Raw genomic sequence first — 15,852 nt, 5'->3', positions numbered from 1 at the left:
CAGTGATGGACTATCTTTATGTCAGATCTGCACTTCAAGGTAATTTTGTTGTGTTTTAAAGAAATTTTTGCCCTTTTGGCTGAGGTCACTGACGAAAGCTAGTTTCCAAAATCATATCCAGTTGCTTGAGTAACTGCTTTTTGGCGTGAGGTTACTAAGATTTGGTCCTTTTATGACTCAAGAACTGCAAGACTTTGTTTCTATGTGTAGACCCTTTAGGGTTGTATTTTCAAGATGGGAGGTATTTGACTTTATCAAAAATAGGCCCTGTCAACTTTCTAAGGTGAAGTTCATGTTTTCAGAACAAAATGTTTTGACGTTTTGTATGTACAATATTTACAATGTCCACTAGAAAACTACAATAAGTATTTCTAAAAAAATTGATGTAGGAGGGAGAAAGAGATTGCTATCTGGACACCAGACTGTTTTCAGGGCATACACAGGCCAGTTCCTCAGATCTAGGGCTTGCCTGGGTGCCAGACTGTTTCCAGAGTCTACACAGGCCAACTCCTCGGCTCCAGGGCCAACATGCTAGCCTGGGTACCAGACTGTTTCCAGGGCCTACACAGGCCAGTTCCTGGCTCCTGGGCCAACATACTAGCCTGGATGCCAGACTGTTTCCAGGGCCGCCTACACAGGCCAGCTCCTCAGCTCCAGGCCCAACATGCTAGCCTGGGTGCCAGACTGTTTCCAGGGCCGCCTACACAGGCCAGTTCCTCAGCTCCAGGCCCAACATGCTAGCCTGGGTGCCAGACTGTTTCCAGGGCCGCCTACACAGGCCAGCTCCTCAGCTCCAGGCCCAACATGCTAGACTAGCCTGAGTGCCAGACTGTTTCCAGGGCCCACACAGGCCAGCTCCTTGGCTCCTGGGCCAACATGCTAGACTAGCCTGAGTGCCAGACTGTTTCCAGGGCCTACACAGGCCAACTCCTCGGCTCCAGGGCCTATACAGGCTAGCTCCTTGGCTGCAGGACCTACACAGGCCAGTTTATTGGCTCCAGGGCCAACATGCTACAAAGGAAACTTTGCCTACTCAGAGATTCAGCTACGCCAAAATTTTCCTAGGGGGCATGTTGGCCCTAAAGCTGAGGAGCTGGCCTGTGTAGGCCCTGGAAACAATCTGGCTTTCAGATTGAGACAGAGCTGAAACCATACCTTGAAAAGGCACTTTGTAACAGATAACACAATAGGCACAGAGTTCAAGTCCTGAACTATTTCTAACAAAACTGCTAAGGCGCATCATAACTGATTGAAGTTCAACAAAGTTCCACTTGGTCCCTTGGCAAGAGCATTGACACTAGAACTAGAATCTAATACAAAAAATCTATTTCCTATGCTTACTACAGCCTTGCATACACATATATCAATGAAGAGTCCAACCTAAGTAATGTTACATATACAAAAGCAAAGTAACTTTTCATAATTATGACTATGTAGTACAAATAGTAGAAAGGCTTTTTGCTGTTTCATCATGCTCTCTTTGAAATCCCTTGAAGACACTTTAAAGTTTTGCTGTACGTAATTTTAGACATCGTGTTGCTCTTTCATCGCTACATTATAGAATACGACCTTGAGACCATCACTACCTGGAAGATGACCTTGAGTTCATTCATCAATACATTATAGAACATGACCTTGAGTCCACCATCAATACCTGGAAGATGACCTTGAGTTCATTCATCAATACAAAATAGAACACGACCTTGAGTCCATCACTACCTGGAAGACGACCTTGAGTTCACTTCCGGTTTTGCGACCATTCTTCCTTTCCGGTCCTCTCTTTCGTTCGATTCTCCGTTCATGTAGTGTAACCCGGGGGTGCTGCTACGACTCGAAGACAGCGAGCTGTCCAGCGGAGAACTTATCGAGTGCCCGTTCTTCATGCTCAGGTCCTGCGGGGCTGCCTCCGGCGACAGGTGCCTGTTTGTTTGCGCGGTGGTGGCGGAGGATGGTTTCGGGGTCGCCCCCTGTTGTGGGGAGAGTGCCCGCGCCCTTTTTCTTCCAGGAGTGTGCTGAAGAACGTTTTCCAGTCTCTCGAGACGACGCTTCAACGCCTGAGATTGTCGCCGCCTTTCTGCGCACTGTCTCTCCAACTCTGTGAAGAAAGGCATTGAAAACACTCCTAACACCAATTTCCTACAGTTAGCTTTTTTTACCTCAGTTCTCTGAAGTTTAGACATCCAGGTAAAAGATTCAAACTCTACTGCTGGATAAAATATGGAGGTAACTTCTCTATGTTTTCAGTGGACTTTGGAGTGACAGCCAATCCTTCTATGGTCGAACACCCTATGCCAGTTCATTCTACTGATGCTGAAGAAGAGTGGTGGATGTTGCTTGAAATGTCTGTGAGTTATTTCGTATTTTATCCAGTAGTAGAGTTGAAATTGCCTATGAATTTCCTTTCATGCAAAAATACCTTTCCTACAACTGTTTTCAATGCACTACAGTATAAAGTACAGCATGCTGACTGACTGGTCTTATTGTTACATAAACAATAGACAGATCCACTAAAAAGATTTACACTGAAACCTCGATGACAAAGGTCTTTCTCTTTCTTGTAAAGCTCTGTGGAAAAGATTCCATACTTTTTCTCCAGTCATAAAGTCACTACTACTTGTTCAAAAATACAATAGATACAAGACCTACATAGCTGACCCATTTGGTATTTCTATTTAGCACTTTGTTGATTATTACCCTCCATGAAAATGGGGGTATTGTTTTTACTCCGTTTCATGTTTGGTCTGATATCTGAAGATCGGTGAGAAGGAACTGTACAATATTTGGCAGATTGATGGATGGGGCCTTGGAGATTGTGTAGGTTGACTTTGAGCCCCTGGTGATTGACCTTGGTACTGCAGTTTAATTTTTTTATTCTGTTGTTTGCACGTTATGGACTGTTTGTGCGATATTAAGGTAGCATGTAGTTGTTATTACCATGGTTTAGTTGTTTAAATTTGGGCTTCCTAGCTGTTTGCGTTTGATATTTACAATATGTTTAACGTTGGTCTTTTTGTGTTGAATGTTTGGAAAATCTGGTGGGTCGTTTGGTATAATATTTGGTATGTGGGTAGTTGTTGAGTCTCTTTGTGTTTTAGAGTGCATTAGCAGGTTGTCGTATATTTGTATTGCTTAATCTAAAAGGATTTCTACATTATCACCCCTATTTTATAGTAGTGTGGTCTTTGTTGACCCCAATTGGGATACCGTGTATCTATTTTTACCTCCTGTTTGACAGGCTATATATTTCTTTGGTCTGGTTATTTTTGGGTTACTGACCTGCCGGCCTTGCTAATGGGGCGGTTTGTTTGTGTTGTGATTGAGAGGTCAATGACCTCACCTCTGCAGGATTGATATCTGTGCCACTGTACCCCCCCCCCCCCCAACCTCTGTTACCAATTAGTGATGTAAATAAACTCGGGGCCAGTCCTGAGTTGTATATCTGGGAGTGAAGTCGTCCCTATCTCTCGTGACCACGTAACATCAATTTGCTCAGTTAACAAAGAGATCAGAGTAGGATTCTTGCATTACTAATAGCTATGAAATGATATATATGGAATAAAGTACAGGCTGCTCCATCAATTCTTTACTTCTTTCTTTCAATTCAGAACATACAAGTCTCTAAGTACTAAAACTCGCTTGAAAGTTTATCTGGGTTGGTACTTACATGATAAAAATTAAAATTGTACCAACACAAAGCAACTCCCTCATTATTCATGGCCATATAACGTCCAATTAAATTTAAACCCAGCTGTCATGTTTTAACAATGAACACATGTGATAACATAAAGAACCCTAACAAGAAGCCATAGGCGACAATTCTCCGTGAAGTATTATATATTGCAACAAAAAGAAGTAGCCATTGGCGACAATTCTCTGTGAAGTGTGATAAATCGAACAAAGAAAAATTGTTTAAACGCGCGTCGGCTCAGTCATCTTAAGACGCAACAACCAATCAGAGATGCGAGATGCCTACACGTGACGCGGGAAGGGCGCGCGATGCCCGAAATATTTTTGCGTCAATATTCAGCGCCGTGATTCAAGAGATTAATACCCGGAAACAATTTTTTTCTTGTTTTGAACGCATTAACATGCATTTACGCTAATCTAGTATGATTCAGGGTTACTTTTTTTTTAACCTGCCATGGCCAGATTATCTAAAGATGTGTGTATTGTGTGTACAATCTATAGAAAGAGAAATGTACATCAGGTCCGATCATCCGATTTTCACGTTTCGGTTTTTTGGACTCGGTTCATGAACGTATTTTGGTTTGGCTCCTGGAATGTGCAAAAAAATGACTCCCGGGACTGTCTACAGGGAACAGTCGCACATTCGCGGTGTATCAGGACAGCGCGACTGGTCGTCATTAGCGCAGTAACAGTTGCATAAACGGACGAAACCATTTCAAAGAAATGGGGATGTTTACGAAAATAAGCATTTACTCCAATATCAAAACAGCTACGGTAAAAATAAAAAGACGTGCATCATCCCGGACATAATGCAACACCACATGCGAAATTACACAGAAATGCGACGTACGGAAGAATGCGTTTTGGCTGCGAACATCTTCCAAAAAACTTGGCATCTCTTAACCATGGGCAAAAACATCTGGAACCACTTATAAAAACCACCCCGTATCTGCATGAACTTTTTTGAACCCCACTGCTATTCCAAACAACGCGTTTTTCTGGACCATTCCAATTCGCCTCGTAATTGTAGGGGTGCGTCTGCGATATTACATTGACCGCGAAAGCAGCAACGGCAAAAATACACATTCGTGCATCAACACGGGCATGCCCGCAGACGGCGTATAAAATTGCGTGCCGATTACACAAAGAGAACCCAGTGTTTTGACTGCGAACATGAAAAATCAGCCGATTACAACACTCCGTCCGGAGGTCCTGACCTCCTTCACGGAGTAACAACACCAACCACGTTCATGGAGGGAAGATGTCTATTGCTTGTTTCTTCATTGTTGACTTGATTCCATGCAGTGAGTTGTAGTCACAGTCAGGGCACCCACTCACCCCCATTTCTCTCAGTGGAACATTCCAACTTCTTTGGTCACTACCAAATATTGCAACACGACATAAAACCTTTTCTTTAAAATTATTTATATTTCCATGAATTATTAATTAAATCTTGTTTAGTTTACAATATTTCTGAAATGGAAAACGAATACTGAAGTAGAACTGATTTTTAGGACATTAAGTTTAGCACCATATTTGGTATTGATGCCCATATATGGTCAGGGTTCCTCTGTACCATATTTGGCATGATGCCCATATATGGTCAGGATTGGGCTGTACCATATTTTGCACCATGCCCATATATGGTCAGGTTCGACCATACCATATTTAGCATCATGCCCATATATGGTCAAGTTGAACATACCATATTTGGCATCAGACCATATTTGGCATCAGACCATATTTGGCATCATGTCCATATATGGCATGTTAACCATACCATATTTGGCATCCTGCCCATATATGGTCACAGTCAGGCCCTACCATTGTAGTATTGGGGGTGAGTGGGTGTGTCCGTCCCATGCAGTTTGGTGTTAGTTTAAGGTAATCAATAAAATATTCACCCAGGATATGTGTGGAAGATTGCTGACCTTGCAGATCTCGGTTGTACTCTTCCACCTGCCTGTCTGCCTCCGTTTTCTGCTGAGCCAGACGGGCTTTAACTTCTTCCATCAGGCCCAGACCGTTCAGAACACTCGTCAGCATCTGGGCTTCTGTATACAGAGCAGTATACATGTACAATGAATGTAAGAGTGTTTCACACATGTACAGTGGTCAGTATCGTTAGTTTAAGGACTTCTGCTGTGCCAGACGGGCTTTAACCTCTTCCATCAGGCCCAGGCCGTTCAGAACACTCGTCAGCATCTGGGCCTCTATGTACAGAGCAGTGTGTTGGTGTGTTGGTGTGTTAGATTCACCGCACCAAGAATTACCCCAACTCATTTCAATAAGTACTCGTATAGTAGGTTCTCGACGAGTGGTTCTCTCCAAACACAGGACCTACAGCCCATCCAACCAAGTAGCACTCATTATCACCTGAGTCAAGTGAAGAACTAGATGTTAAGTGCCTTTCTTAAGGGCACAAGTGCCGCACAACATTGGAGGATAATAGGGATTTGAATCCAGAACCTTCAGGTTCCAGTCAATGACCCTAACCAGTTAAAAGACCAACTTACCACCTTGTTAGGTACGCAGCCCTACACTGAAATTAAGTATACATGCAACAACAAATAATCTAACAATCTAGATCCAAAACTTGACCACTAACCGTCTGCAGTGCATGATCCGTGCTGAACACACTGCTGTAGGTCTGACAGGGCGTCGAATATCCAGGTAAAGATCCCGTCCAAAACTCCCACATCTCGGATTCCAGACCAAAACAACAGGGAATCTGAAAACAAGTCAACATCATTTACTTAGGTCAAAACATTTCTTATAGCCTGGAAGCCATCGCTACAAGCTATTCGCAGTTATGTAGTCTACTAGAATTGGCAAATAGCTTGTAGGGATGGATTCCAGGCTAATTTTCTTATGAGTGTTCATTTCCAAAACAAGATTGTAAAACATCTTACTAACATAATTCTGACTGGCCACCATGAAAAAATGTACCTAAAGAGATCTTAAGAGAGCAACATCCACTAGTATAATGCACTCCTACATATTTATACTCTGCATACATGTACCTAGGGTTGCTAGAGATCTCTCAAACATTACCATTGTCCAGTTTCTAACTGGCCCAGTTGTGTTTTTTTCTTAGCCTGGAATTGTGGAAATTCAGACACCTTGAGACTTGTGAAAGGTTCCTTACCTTCAGGAGAGTCAGGAGTTGGAGAGGTTGGAGTTAAGTGAGGTGTTGAGGCTAGCTAGGGTAAGGGTTTTTGTGAACAATGAGACAATTTTCTTCGCCTTTAGGAGACACAGTCTTTGGAGAGGCTAGGGTTGGGGTTTTTGTGAATAATAAGACAATTTTTCTTACCTTCAGGAGACACAGGAGTTGGAGAGGTTGGAGTGAAGCGAGGTGTTGAGGCACCCAGAGCAGCTGCTGCTGCATACAGCCTCTCTGCTGGAACCATCTAGAAACATAGAGAAAGAACATTCAGGTTTAACTTGCAGTTAAGTACTTTGATCCCTGGCAGGTAGAGAACAGACAACATTAACATTGCAATGAACAGCAAATCGTGAATATAAATACACAAATGGATGTTGGACTTGGAGTGGAAGATGCTTACATTTTTGACTGTACCTAAACCTGTGTACCTGTACCTGTAACAGTTGTAGTGCTAGTTCTAGTTCCACGGGTTTGTTGTTCTTACCTGAGGTATGCCCTGTCCCTCTGTCTGCACAAATTCGGGTGGCCTGAGCCCACTGGCCTGCAGACTCAGTTGCAGAGCCACACCAGAAGGCACGTCGAAGCGATTACTGCGGCAGGTTTTGGAGCAGACCTGCTCGTGCTGATAGTAATCCAGCTCTCCTGTCTCCATCATTCTCCTGGAAAGACGGTAATATTTTTAACTTCAAAGGAAACCAAAATGTCAAAATGTAAGCAGTATTCTTGCCTATCTCCAGAATTTGCCTGGACACAACCAAACTGCATCAACTTTAACTTAGTTTAGACCAACTTTGACAAACTCTGAGAAATGATACCAACTTGCAGCTAATACAATAACTGGAAGAGAAAAAATGGAAAGAAAAATAGAAAGTCATGGAAAGCATTCAAGAAAAGTTTGGAAGCCTTCTGTTGTAACTTGGTGCTAAATGCAAATAAACTGGATTATGTACATGTTGTAAAACTTTCTCTTATACCCCTGCATCATAGTCTTGAATTTAGTTACTTGTGTCACATTCATGTACGTGTTACTGTGAGTGGACCCAAACTCTTTATCACTTATTAGGTTAGTGGTCACATTTAACCTCACCCTTACCTGATCATGGTTCCGTTGATCCTGATCGCTCTCTTCCAGTCCTTCAGTCCAGCTTTCCCCGCCTCAACCACAAACTCTTTAGGAGTCCGCATCATTCCATTGTACTGGGAAAAACATAAAAATTAGTCTTTGAGACCACCCACTTCATTATATACCAGCTGCAATTTGAAATTGTACCTGCGAAGCTGGTGTGTCAAGCCAAAGGGTGGTTATACCGGCTACACAGATACAGAAGCTGGTGTGTTATGCTGAAGGGCGGTTATACTGGCTATACAGATACAGCTACAGCAGAAAGAGAAGGAATTTAAGTAGTGGGGCCTTAGCTAGAACTTTGAGCTAAAACTTAGTAAAAGCTTGGGAGCATGTGTACGTGTGTGTACATGTGTGTGTGTGTGTGTGTGTGAGTGAGTGAGTGAGTGAGTGAGTGAGTGAGTGAGTGAGTGAATGTGTGTGTGTGTGTGTGTGTGTGTGTGTGTGTGTGTGAGTGCATGCGTATATTATGTGTGTGTGTAAATAAGTCAATGAGTGTGTGAGTGAGTGAGTGAATGAGCCAGTGAGTGAAAGCTAAAGTACATGTAATACAATTCAAGGCATACATGTATGTATGGTGATTCTGTTAACTACTTCAGGTTTCACTATTTTTCTAAGTACAGTTTGTTCATAATACTAGTAGTACTTGTACATGTACATGTACATACTTTTGGTCTGATGCTTTGTGTTCCATTCAGACATACATTTTTGTAGACTGAAGTCTTAGTATTGTACCAGACACTTTTAGAGTTCACTTGCTTGTTTTAAGAAGGCCGTGCCCTGTTTGTACTAGCTGGTATCCTATTCTCTGCATTTATTTTCAGAGACACACATGAGTGCATCTTATAAACACTGAGTTTTAGCACTGTTACCCTCCCCAGTGACCCATGTTAGGCTTCAAATACCACCTTTCAGCATACATTTGTATATAAACATGTATATGCTATTATGTATTTATCAATAGACACATGTAGCTTTAAGAAATGTTTAGAGTTAGATGTTTAAGGGTTAGTTGGAACAAGTTGTTAGGTGTAATGTAGCCAGCTGCCGCCGTGCCGCGTGCCTGGGAAGCTGGTGTGTTATGCTGAAGGGTGGTTATGCTGGTAATACAGATACAGAATACAGATTTGTATATGATATGTATATGCAGGTTAATATCGTGCTGGTAAACTTCAAGTTTTGCAGGTATTTCAGTATGGTTTTAAAAATGCTGCCAGTAAACTAAGCCTTGTAACAGATATATTATCATGTCTGGTGCCTTCCACAAGGTAACAGAGAGGTCTTTTGTTCCCTTGTTGATGACTCATGTTTTGGAACCTCTCTCTACTGATCAAGCATAACAAGTTATCTACTCTAACCTGGGTGCCATCCTATTAAATTCTAACTATGCAGGGGCTCTTAGTGTCGGTAGAGGGACACAGTCGATGCATACATTCTCTGCTTAGCACTCAACATTTGAGACAGTATGGAAGTTAAACTCACACCACTACCAGTGGACTAGCCCCCTGCTATAGTGATTGCACAACTGTTTGGCCCAAGGGCTTCGAAACAGAGCTGGGGCCACCAAATGAGACCATGCTAATGGTTGTGAGAAGGACTTTAATCAACTAAGATTCCACCTACCTTGATACATCTTGAGTGGATTCCTGGACAGATGAATTTCTTCCATATCAGAAGCCCCTGGTTGTCCCCACACATGACTGGATACGCCACTTCGCTGTCCCCGTCACCATCGTCACTCTTTACAGGGGACCTTGACCCCTCATTGGCCGCTTCCCTGGTCGCCATGGCGATGTATTACCCAGAAACCTTTGCAGAGGAGAGTGGACTGAAGTATTAGAAATTAAAATGTTTATGACAAAAAGAAAAATTGCCCAGCTATGAAAATTAATCAGATATACGTGTATGTTATGCTTTAGACATAAACACATACACCACTTTCCCATCCCAAATGAAGATTATTTTTGAAATCCTAAAATAGCACCCTAACATGCGAGTGGTATCTTCCATTAGTAATAGTCATGTGATTCACATATCAGTGGTATCCCATGATATTGAAAAATTGATTATTGGCCTAGAATGTTTCTGGGCTTTTTCAAATGCTAGAACAAGTATCAAACACTCAGACTGACGAAAATGTGCTAAGTAATGCAGTAAATATCAACATCAGACAGACTTCCTCATCCAAAATATTTATTTTTTGTTTTGCCACCCTGAAATTGCTTTAGACACCTTTAAACTAGACTCTCAGACCTACAACCTGACTGTGCAAGGGTCAGTGACTGTGCAACACTGCGCGCAAGGGTCAGTGCCATAACATTTGTTTGACCTAACCCAATATTTCGAGCCCTGTCTAGAATATTTCTTTCTTGTTTTGCCACCCTGAAATTTCATTGAATACCTTAAAATTAGACTTACAACCTAACAGCACAAGGGTCAGTGCCATTACAATGTTTGTTTGACCTTACAGCACACTTCCATGTTCACAGTGACAGGCGAGAAGGTCAGATTCATTACTTCCGAAAATAGTTTCATCAGGTTGGTAAAGTAAGTATAGGATACAACTTTTAAGTGTTCTTATTTAGACAACCAATTCTCACCTAAATGTGCTGACGTTTCGATGTCTATCAGAAACCTTCCTCAGAGCTTATGACTGGTTGTGAATAAGAAGTTATACGAACACTTGTATCTTCAGGTCAGATTCATGTCTCCACAATGAATGTTGACATTTTAATCTGTTACAGCTGCATATTTTTACGTCATGTGGTTTTTCACTGTTCCTGTTTTGAATACTTTGTGTGCCAGATCAGAGCTTTCTAAACGACATCATGTTACGTTACCTAAAATAGATTGATAGATATACTCCTTTTTTTAATCAAAGATCTGGAAAAATGTGCAAAAACCAAAGTTCTTTCCAAGCAAGCTTCAATATGATTATGCACTGTGTTGGGTAAATATAATGTCATACTAACACTATAGAGTAGGAAGAATTTTATACATGTAGCCAAGCTGATCAGCAAAAAGTTGTAGTTGTATACATAGACATCAGTTCTGCATGTGTAAGTAATGTTGTTGTAGTTTGCTCAATGGACTGTGAAGGTACAACAAAGATCTGTTATCAAAAACCAATCACTTTGTACACTATTTGTTTACAAATTATGGGGTGTCATCTTCTACACAAGCTTTAGGTGGATAGGAATTGAATGATGTCAAAACACACATTTTTGTTATCTTTTTTTTTATTGAAGTATACTTATTACTTTATTAGATGTAACCTATTTGGAAATGACAATTCATATATACTACATACTGAACCCATCATAAAAAGCACGTTTTCATATATGAATTGCTTCTTCAGTCAACAATTTTGTCGTGTGATCTTTTATGCACTATCGTACTTATACATAAATAATTATTCTCTGACTCTTGGACACTTTTTCCAATGCCCCCTTTCACACTAATTCTAACGCACTGTCCCTTCTAAAAGCATTTAATTTTCTAAGCCAGTAAACCCGTTAATTGGCTGTTATACCCAGAACTCGTGCCACCCAGAGCAAAGTCGTGACAGTTGTCTTCCCACTTCCTCCTACACCCCCACCCCTGGGACACATAACGAAGCGCCCCCGCATATAACGCACCGCCCCCCAGCCCGCAGGGGACTTCCTGATGTAGCTGCCACCGCCGCTGCATGAGGTCACTGCGAGGATGTGCATGCATGGTCACACAACTACCAACTGACTGTTCCGCTTTTTCCCCCACCAAAACATGCCCTGCATTTCAATCAAGCATCCACTATATACGCCGACATGTTGTAACTAATAGCTAAAGCAGCGCTGCGTGACACAAGTGTCGCCCGAGAAGAGTTACGTGTCTGTCTTGAAAAACAGGACCATCCACGGGCGACTGGCTACAGGACGCTGGCCGTAACTCGATCCGAGCGCAGGGCTGGGGTGCCAGCCATACCTGATGGTAGCAAACACCCAAAAACTGCGCGCAAATCCCCCATGTAGTGCACACAAACAACGGCGAGGACACATCCCGTTTCGAAAGTTTGCCGGGAGGTAGTTTTTGGAGCGGATTTTGAGGGAGAAAGCGGAGAAAATGCGAGTTTTTTTGTCGTCGGTTCGCAGACGTGGTCACGCCAGCCCATTGGAATGTCTGTACGTGCGCAGCGTGACGTCAGCCGTGACTGACATGAAAGTCACAAGCCGCCGTCTGCAAACTTTGACACCGACGCAAATTTTCGCCTCTAAATCCAAAACCATGACAGAAACCACCCTTTTTTCTTCCAGATCCGTCCTCTAGAGGTTCTTACGGAGATATTCTAAGTCAGACGGCGAGATTTCACCCAGGCATTCCGACACAAGCGTTGTTTGTTTCTGACCGGGTTTAGCCCCCGACGCCCCCGTCTAACTGACGTAACGTCCCAAAACTCTACAAACTCCGATCTTCTCACGCTCTCTGCCGTACAACCTTGACCAGAAGGTACTCACCTTTACGCAGGGACGTCCACGGAAGCCGTACGGCGCTTAGTAGCGGGGTTTTGGGACGATTTTTGGTCGGAGAAGCCGCGGACGTGGCGGCGGCTGACGCACAGAGAAGACGGTGGGGAAGTGAGGCGCCGACGCACGGCGGTATTTATAGGGAGACGTGACGTCACCGTCCTGCACGGCTGCGATCACGCAAGGCGGGAAGTCGGGGCGGGGCTGTCCAACCGATGTCGCCCGATAGGGAGGGGGGTTTAGGTCAAAGACGAAAAAAATAAGATAAAAGGGAACTGTCTGCGTTTTTCATTCATTCATTAATTTCATTCATTCATTCATTCAGTCGTCCTTTCATTCACTCGTTTGTTTACCCTTTCGCTCAATCGTTCGATTATTCATTCATTCCACCACTGGTTCGTGCATTCGTTCATTTATTCAAGCATTCTTCTTTTACTGTATCCGAGCATTCATTCATTCGTTCGGTCCTTGTTGAGAGGACCCTCCAATAACGATTGTCCAACCGATGTCGCGCGCTGGGAGGGGTTAGGTTAAGTCATGAAAAAACAGGAGAGTGTAGGACTTTTTCATTCGTTCATTCATTCATTTGCCCGATCAGGGCGGGGCTGTCCAACCGATTTCGTGCGCTGGGGGGGGGGGTAGCCCGGAGAGGAAAAAAAATTAAAGGGTCAGGGTACTTTGAGCGTTTTTCATTCATTCATTTATTTCTTAAATTAGTCCGTTCAGTGGGCCGCTGTTACGCATTGGGTGGGGATTTAGCCAGGAGAAAAAAAATAAAAACAGGATAGAGTCGGAGTTCATTCATTCATTCATTCATTCATTCATTCATTCATTCATTCATTCATTCATTCATCCATTCCTTGGTGAGAGGACCCCCCCCCAACCGCGCGTTGGAAGGGGATTTAACTCTACCTCTGGGAGAGAAAAAAACGAGTGTCAGCGTTTCTCATACTTTCAAGCTACACAAGAAGTCACCAAAAGCCCGCAAATTAGTCTGCAAGACTAAACTGCCAAAGAGAAGAGAGGCATTCAGTCAATCCTTCATTCGATCTTGCACCCTGAACTCATTGTGAGAGGAATCAGTGGATTATAGTAAGTGTAAAAGGGTGAAAAAGACAGTATGTGCATTTTCCATTCGTTCGTTCTTTCGTTCATTCATACGTTGATTCATCCATTCGTTCTTTCTTTCGTTCATTCCTTCATTGTGAAATCGCTGCGGCAATTTTTTTCGGGGTAGCGAGTGCAAATTAGCCTGGGTACCATCCTGGTTAGTTTTAATACGTCCACTCCCACAGTCCATCGAATGGCACCCAGGCTATAGGAAATCTACATGATATTTTAGTCCACATTTTCGTTTATCTCCAAGCAGATCATACGGTGGCAAGGCAGTATCCATTGGACAGAGGAGTGCCTATTAGCCGCCGAAGTCGGTGGCTAATGGGCACTGTCTGGCCAATTTGATACTGTCTTTTGCAGCCGCCGAAACATCTGCTTGGAGATTACATTTCAGTCACTATTTTACGCTTGAAGCGCCTGGTATATGCAGTTCTTAAGCTTTCCGATAGGAGCGCTATTGCAAGTGTCAGGGACGGCGTGTTCAGAAAGTTGCATATGCAGTTCGAATATTGTATTAATGGTGAGCGACAACAACTAGCCGGGATTCGAACTCACAACCTCTTGGTCTAGAGGCAAATCTACATCATTGCAACTTCCTTATATACAAGAATCCTTTAAAAAGAATTTTAAAAAATACTGAATTGGACACAATTATAAACCTCGTAAACCTGATTCTATTTGATATTTTCTCGAGCCACACCCAGGTATTGCGAAGACAAGTAAATATGCAACTCGAGACTTGCATCATGGTTATAATTTTCATCATGACCAATAATGTTACGACAAGTAAATATAAATATGAATATATAATACTATTCAAATTGGCAGCTTCAGACAATCAACCCCACCATATACTTAGGACTAATCGTGGGTTGTTTGTCACACGGCATTGCGGATCAGCTACCGAAGGAGGCTGACACACCCTGCAAGAAAAACAGCAAACGCCACCCTATCCCTGTCAAGAAAGCGCCATATGAAACTCCTCTGACTAACTTAAAAGGTATGTTTCAGCCAGTGCATGGATGAAGAACTAAGGTAAAATTTGTTGTGTACACAGTTTGTCAATTCTTAATTTAGCGTCACTGGCCTACGCCCATAGTCAGACATTTAGACTTTTTTTCAAGTAGATTTTCAAGTGAGGGTGACAGATTTGCTGTTTTCTGACTGTCGGAATGTATGTTTCAGCCATTGAACGGAAAAAAGGTAAAATGTGTTGTGTAGACCGTTTCACAAGTCTTAATTAGCGTCGATGGCCTACGCCCATAGTCAGACATTTAGAGTTTTTTTTCTCAAAGTAGATGTGAGGGCGACAGATTTGCCATTTTCTGACCGTCGACGTTGTTAGATATAGTTTTCAGGGAAGGTCAACCGTCAAGTAACGTTTCACAATCGTAATATAAGCCTAGAAATTTAATAGCTAGGTTTTTAGATTCTGATGTAACGGCAATTTTGCCATCACAACAGTTTGAGAAAAAGAACATGCAGCAGAACAGTTAATATGTCTACACTTAGTACGTTTTTCTGCATTATTCAGAAGGGTGTACGTGACTAAGAAATGCAGTCCTCTTATTATTATGGCTATTTTAATGATATGCCAGAATTGGTAGATAAATGTTTGAAAGAGAATTGAATTGTTCGATTTTTTAATCTCTTGCTGATTTTCTTGTCTAGGAGCTCCAAAAGCGTCGTAAAAAGACGTCAACCATAGTGATATTTGAGCTTCAAATCTCAGACAATTAACAGTTCCATATATGTATATTAAGCTTAACTCCCGTTCCCAGGATGCATTGCGACTGGGTGGTCTCCCAGGTTGCATAGCGCATATACCCTGTTGACGTTAAACATCTTGTTTTTCTGTGTGTGTTTTGTGGTGCTGTGGCATTTTATGCTCAACGTAAATTGTACTACAATGGGTCAAATCTGACAACAAATGTGTGTGTGTGTGTGTATGTGTGTGTGCGTGCGTGTGTGTGTGTGTGTGCGTGTGTGTGTATGTGTGTGTGCATGTGTGTGTGCGTGTGCGTGCGTGCGTGTTTCCGCGTACTTGTGGTCAACATGAATCAAGAAGGCCTTTATGGATTGTGATGATATTTGGTATGTTGGTAGGTCTTAGGAAGACAAAGGTCAAGGTCAAAGACATCCTGGCGGCTGACCTTGGCACTGCAGCAGAACTTCCGTATTTGGTATCTTTTGTCTTCAACATGCTATATGGTCGTGATTTTTTAGTGACAGATAGCTTTTTATGTCAGGAACAG

The 15,852-nt window shown here is 42.6% G+C and overlaps 1 protein-coding gene across 1 annotated transcript; it reads right to left on the bottom strand.

Moving 5' to 3' along the window:
• Positions 1 to 936: 936 nt before the first annotated feature.
• On the bottom strand, positions 937 to 12,634 carry LOC109472946 (glucocorticoid modulatory element-binding protein 2-like). Its single transcript, XM_019772812.1, has 8 exons — positions 12,473 to 12,634; positions 9,603 to 9,788; positions 7,950 to 8,053; positions 7,341 to 7,515; positions 7,004 to 7,100; positions 6,296 to 6,418; positions 5,619 to 5,741; positions 937 to 2,095 (listed from the first exon to the last, which is right to left on the bottom strand). The coding sequence occupies exons 2-8, from the start codon at positions 9,765 to 9,767 to the stop codon at positions 1,716 to 1,718; spliced, it is 1,167 nt and encodes a 388-aa protein (XP_019628371.1). The 5' UTR covers positions 9,768 to 9,788; positions 12,473 to 12,634; the 3' UTR covers positions 937 to 1,715.
• Positions 12,635 to 15,852: the final 3,218 nt, after the last annotated feature.

This window comes from Branchiostoma belcheri, unplaced genomic scaffold, assembly GCF_001625305.1.
Source record: "Branchiostoma belcheri isolate BF01 breed outbred unplaced genomic scaffold, Haploidv18h27 scaffold29, whole genome shotgun sequence".
Lineage (NCBI taxonomy): Eukaryota > Metazoa > Chordata > Leptocardii > Amphioxiformes > Branchiostomatidae > Branchiostoma > Branchiostoma belcheri.
The sequence above is the reverse complement of the archived record's forward strand: the minus strand, read 5'-3'. Positions and strand labels throughout refer to the sequence as shown.

Excerpts from the sequence above, each read along its gene's own strand:
- LOC109472946 (XM_019772812.1), bottom strand. The coding sequence starts at position 9,767 with ATGGCGACCAGGGAAGCGGCCAATGAGGGGTCAAGGTCCCCTGTAAAG. Across the intron at positions 8,054-9,602 it reads TCCACTCAAGATGTATCAAG|TACAATGGAATGATGCGGAC; the intron begins GTAGGTGGAATC and ends TGTTTTTCCCAG. Across the intron at positions 5,742-6,295 it reads CGGATCATGCACTGCAGACG|AAGCCCAGATGCTGACGAGT; the intron begins GTTAGTGGTCAA and ends CTCTGTATACAG.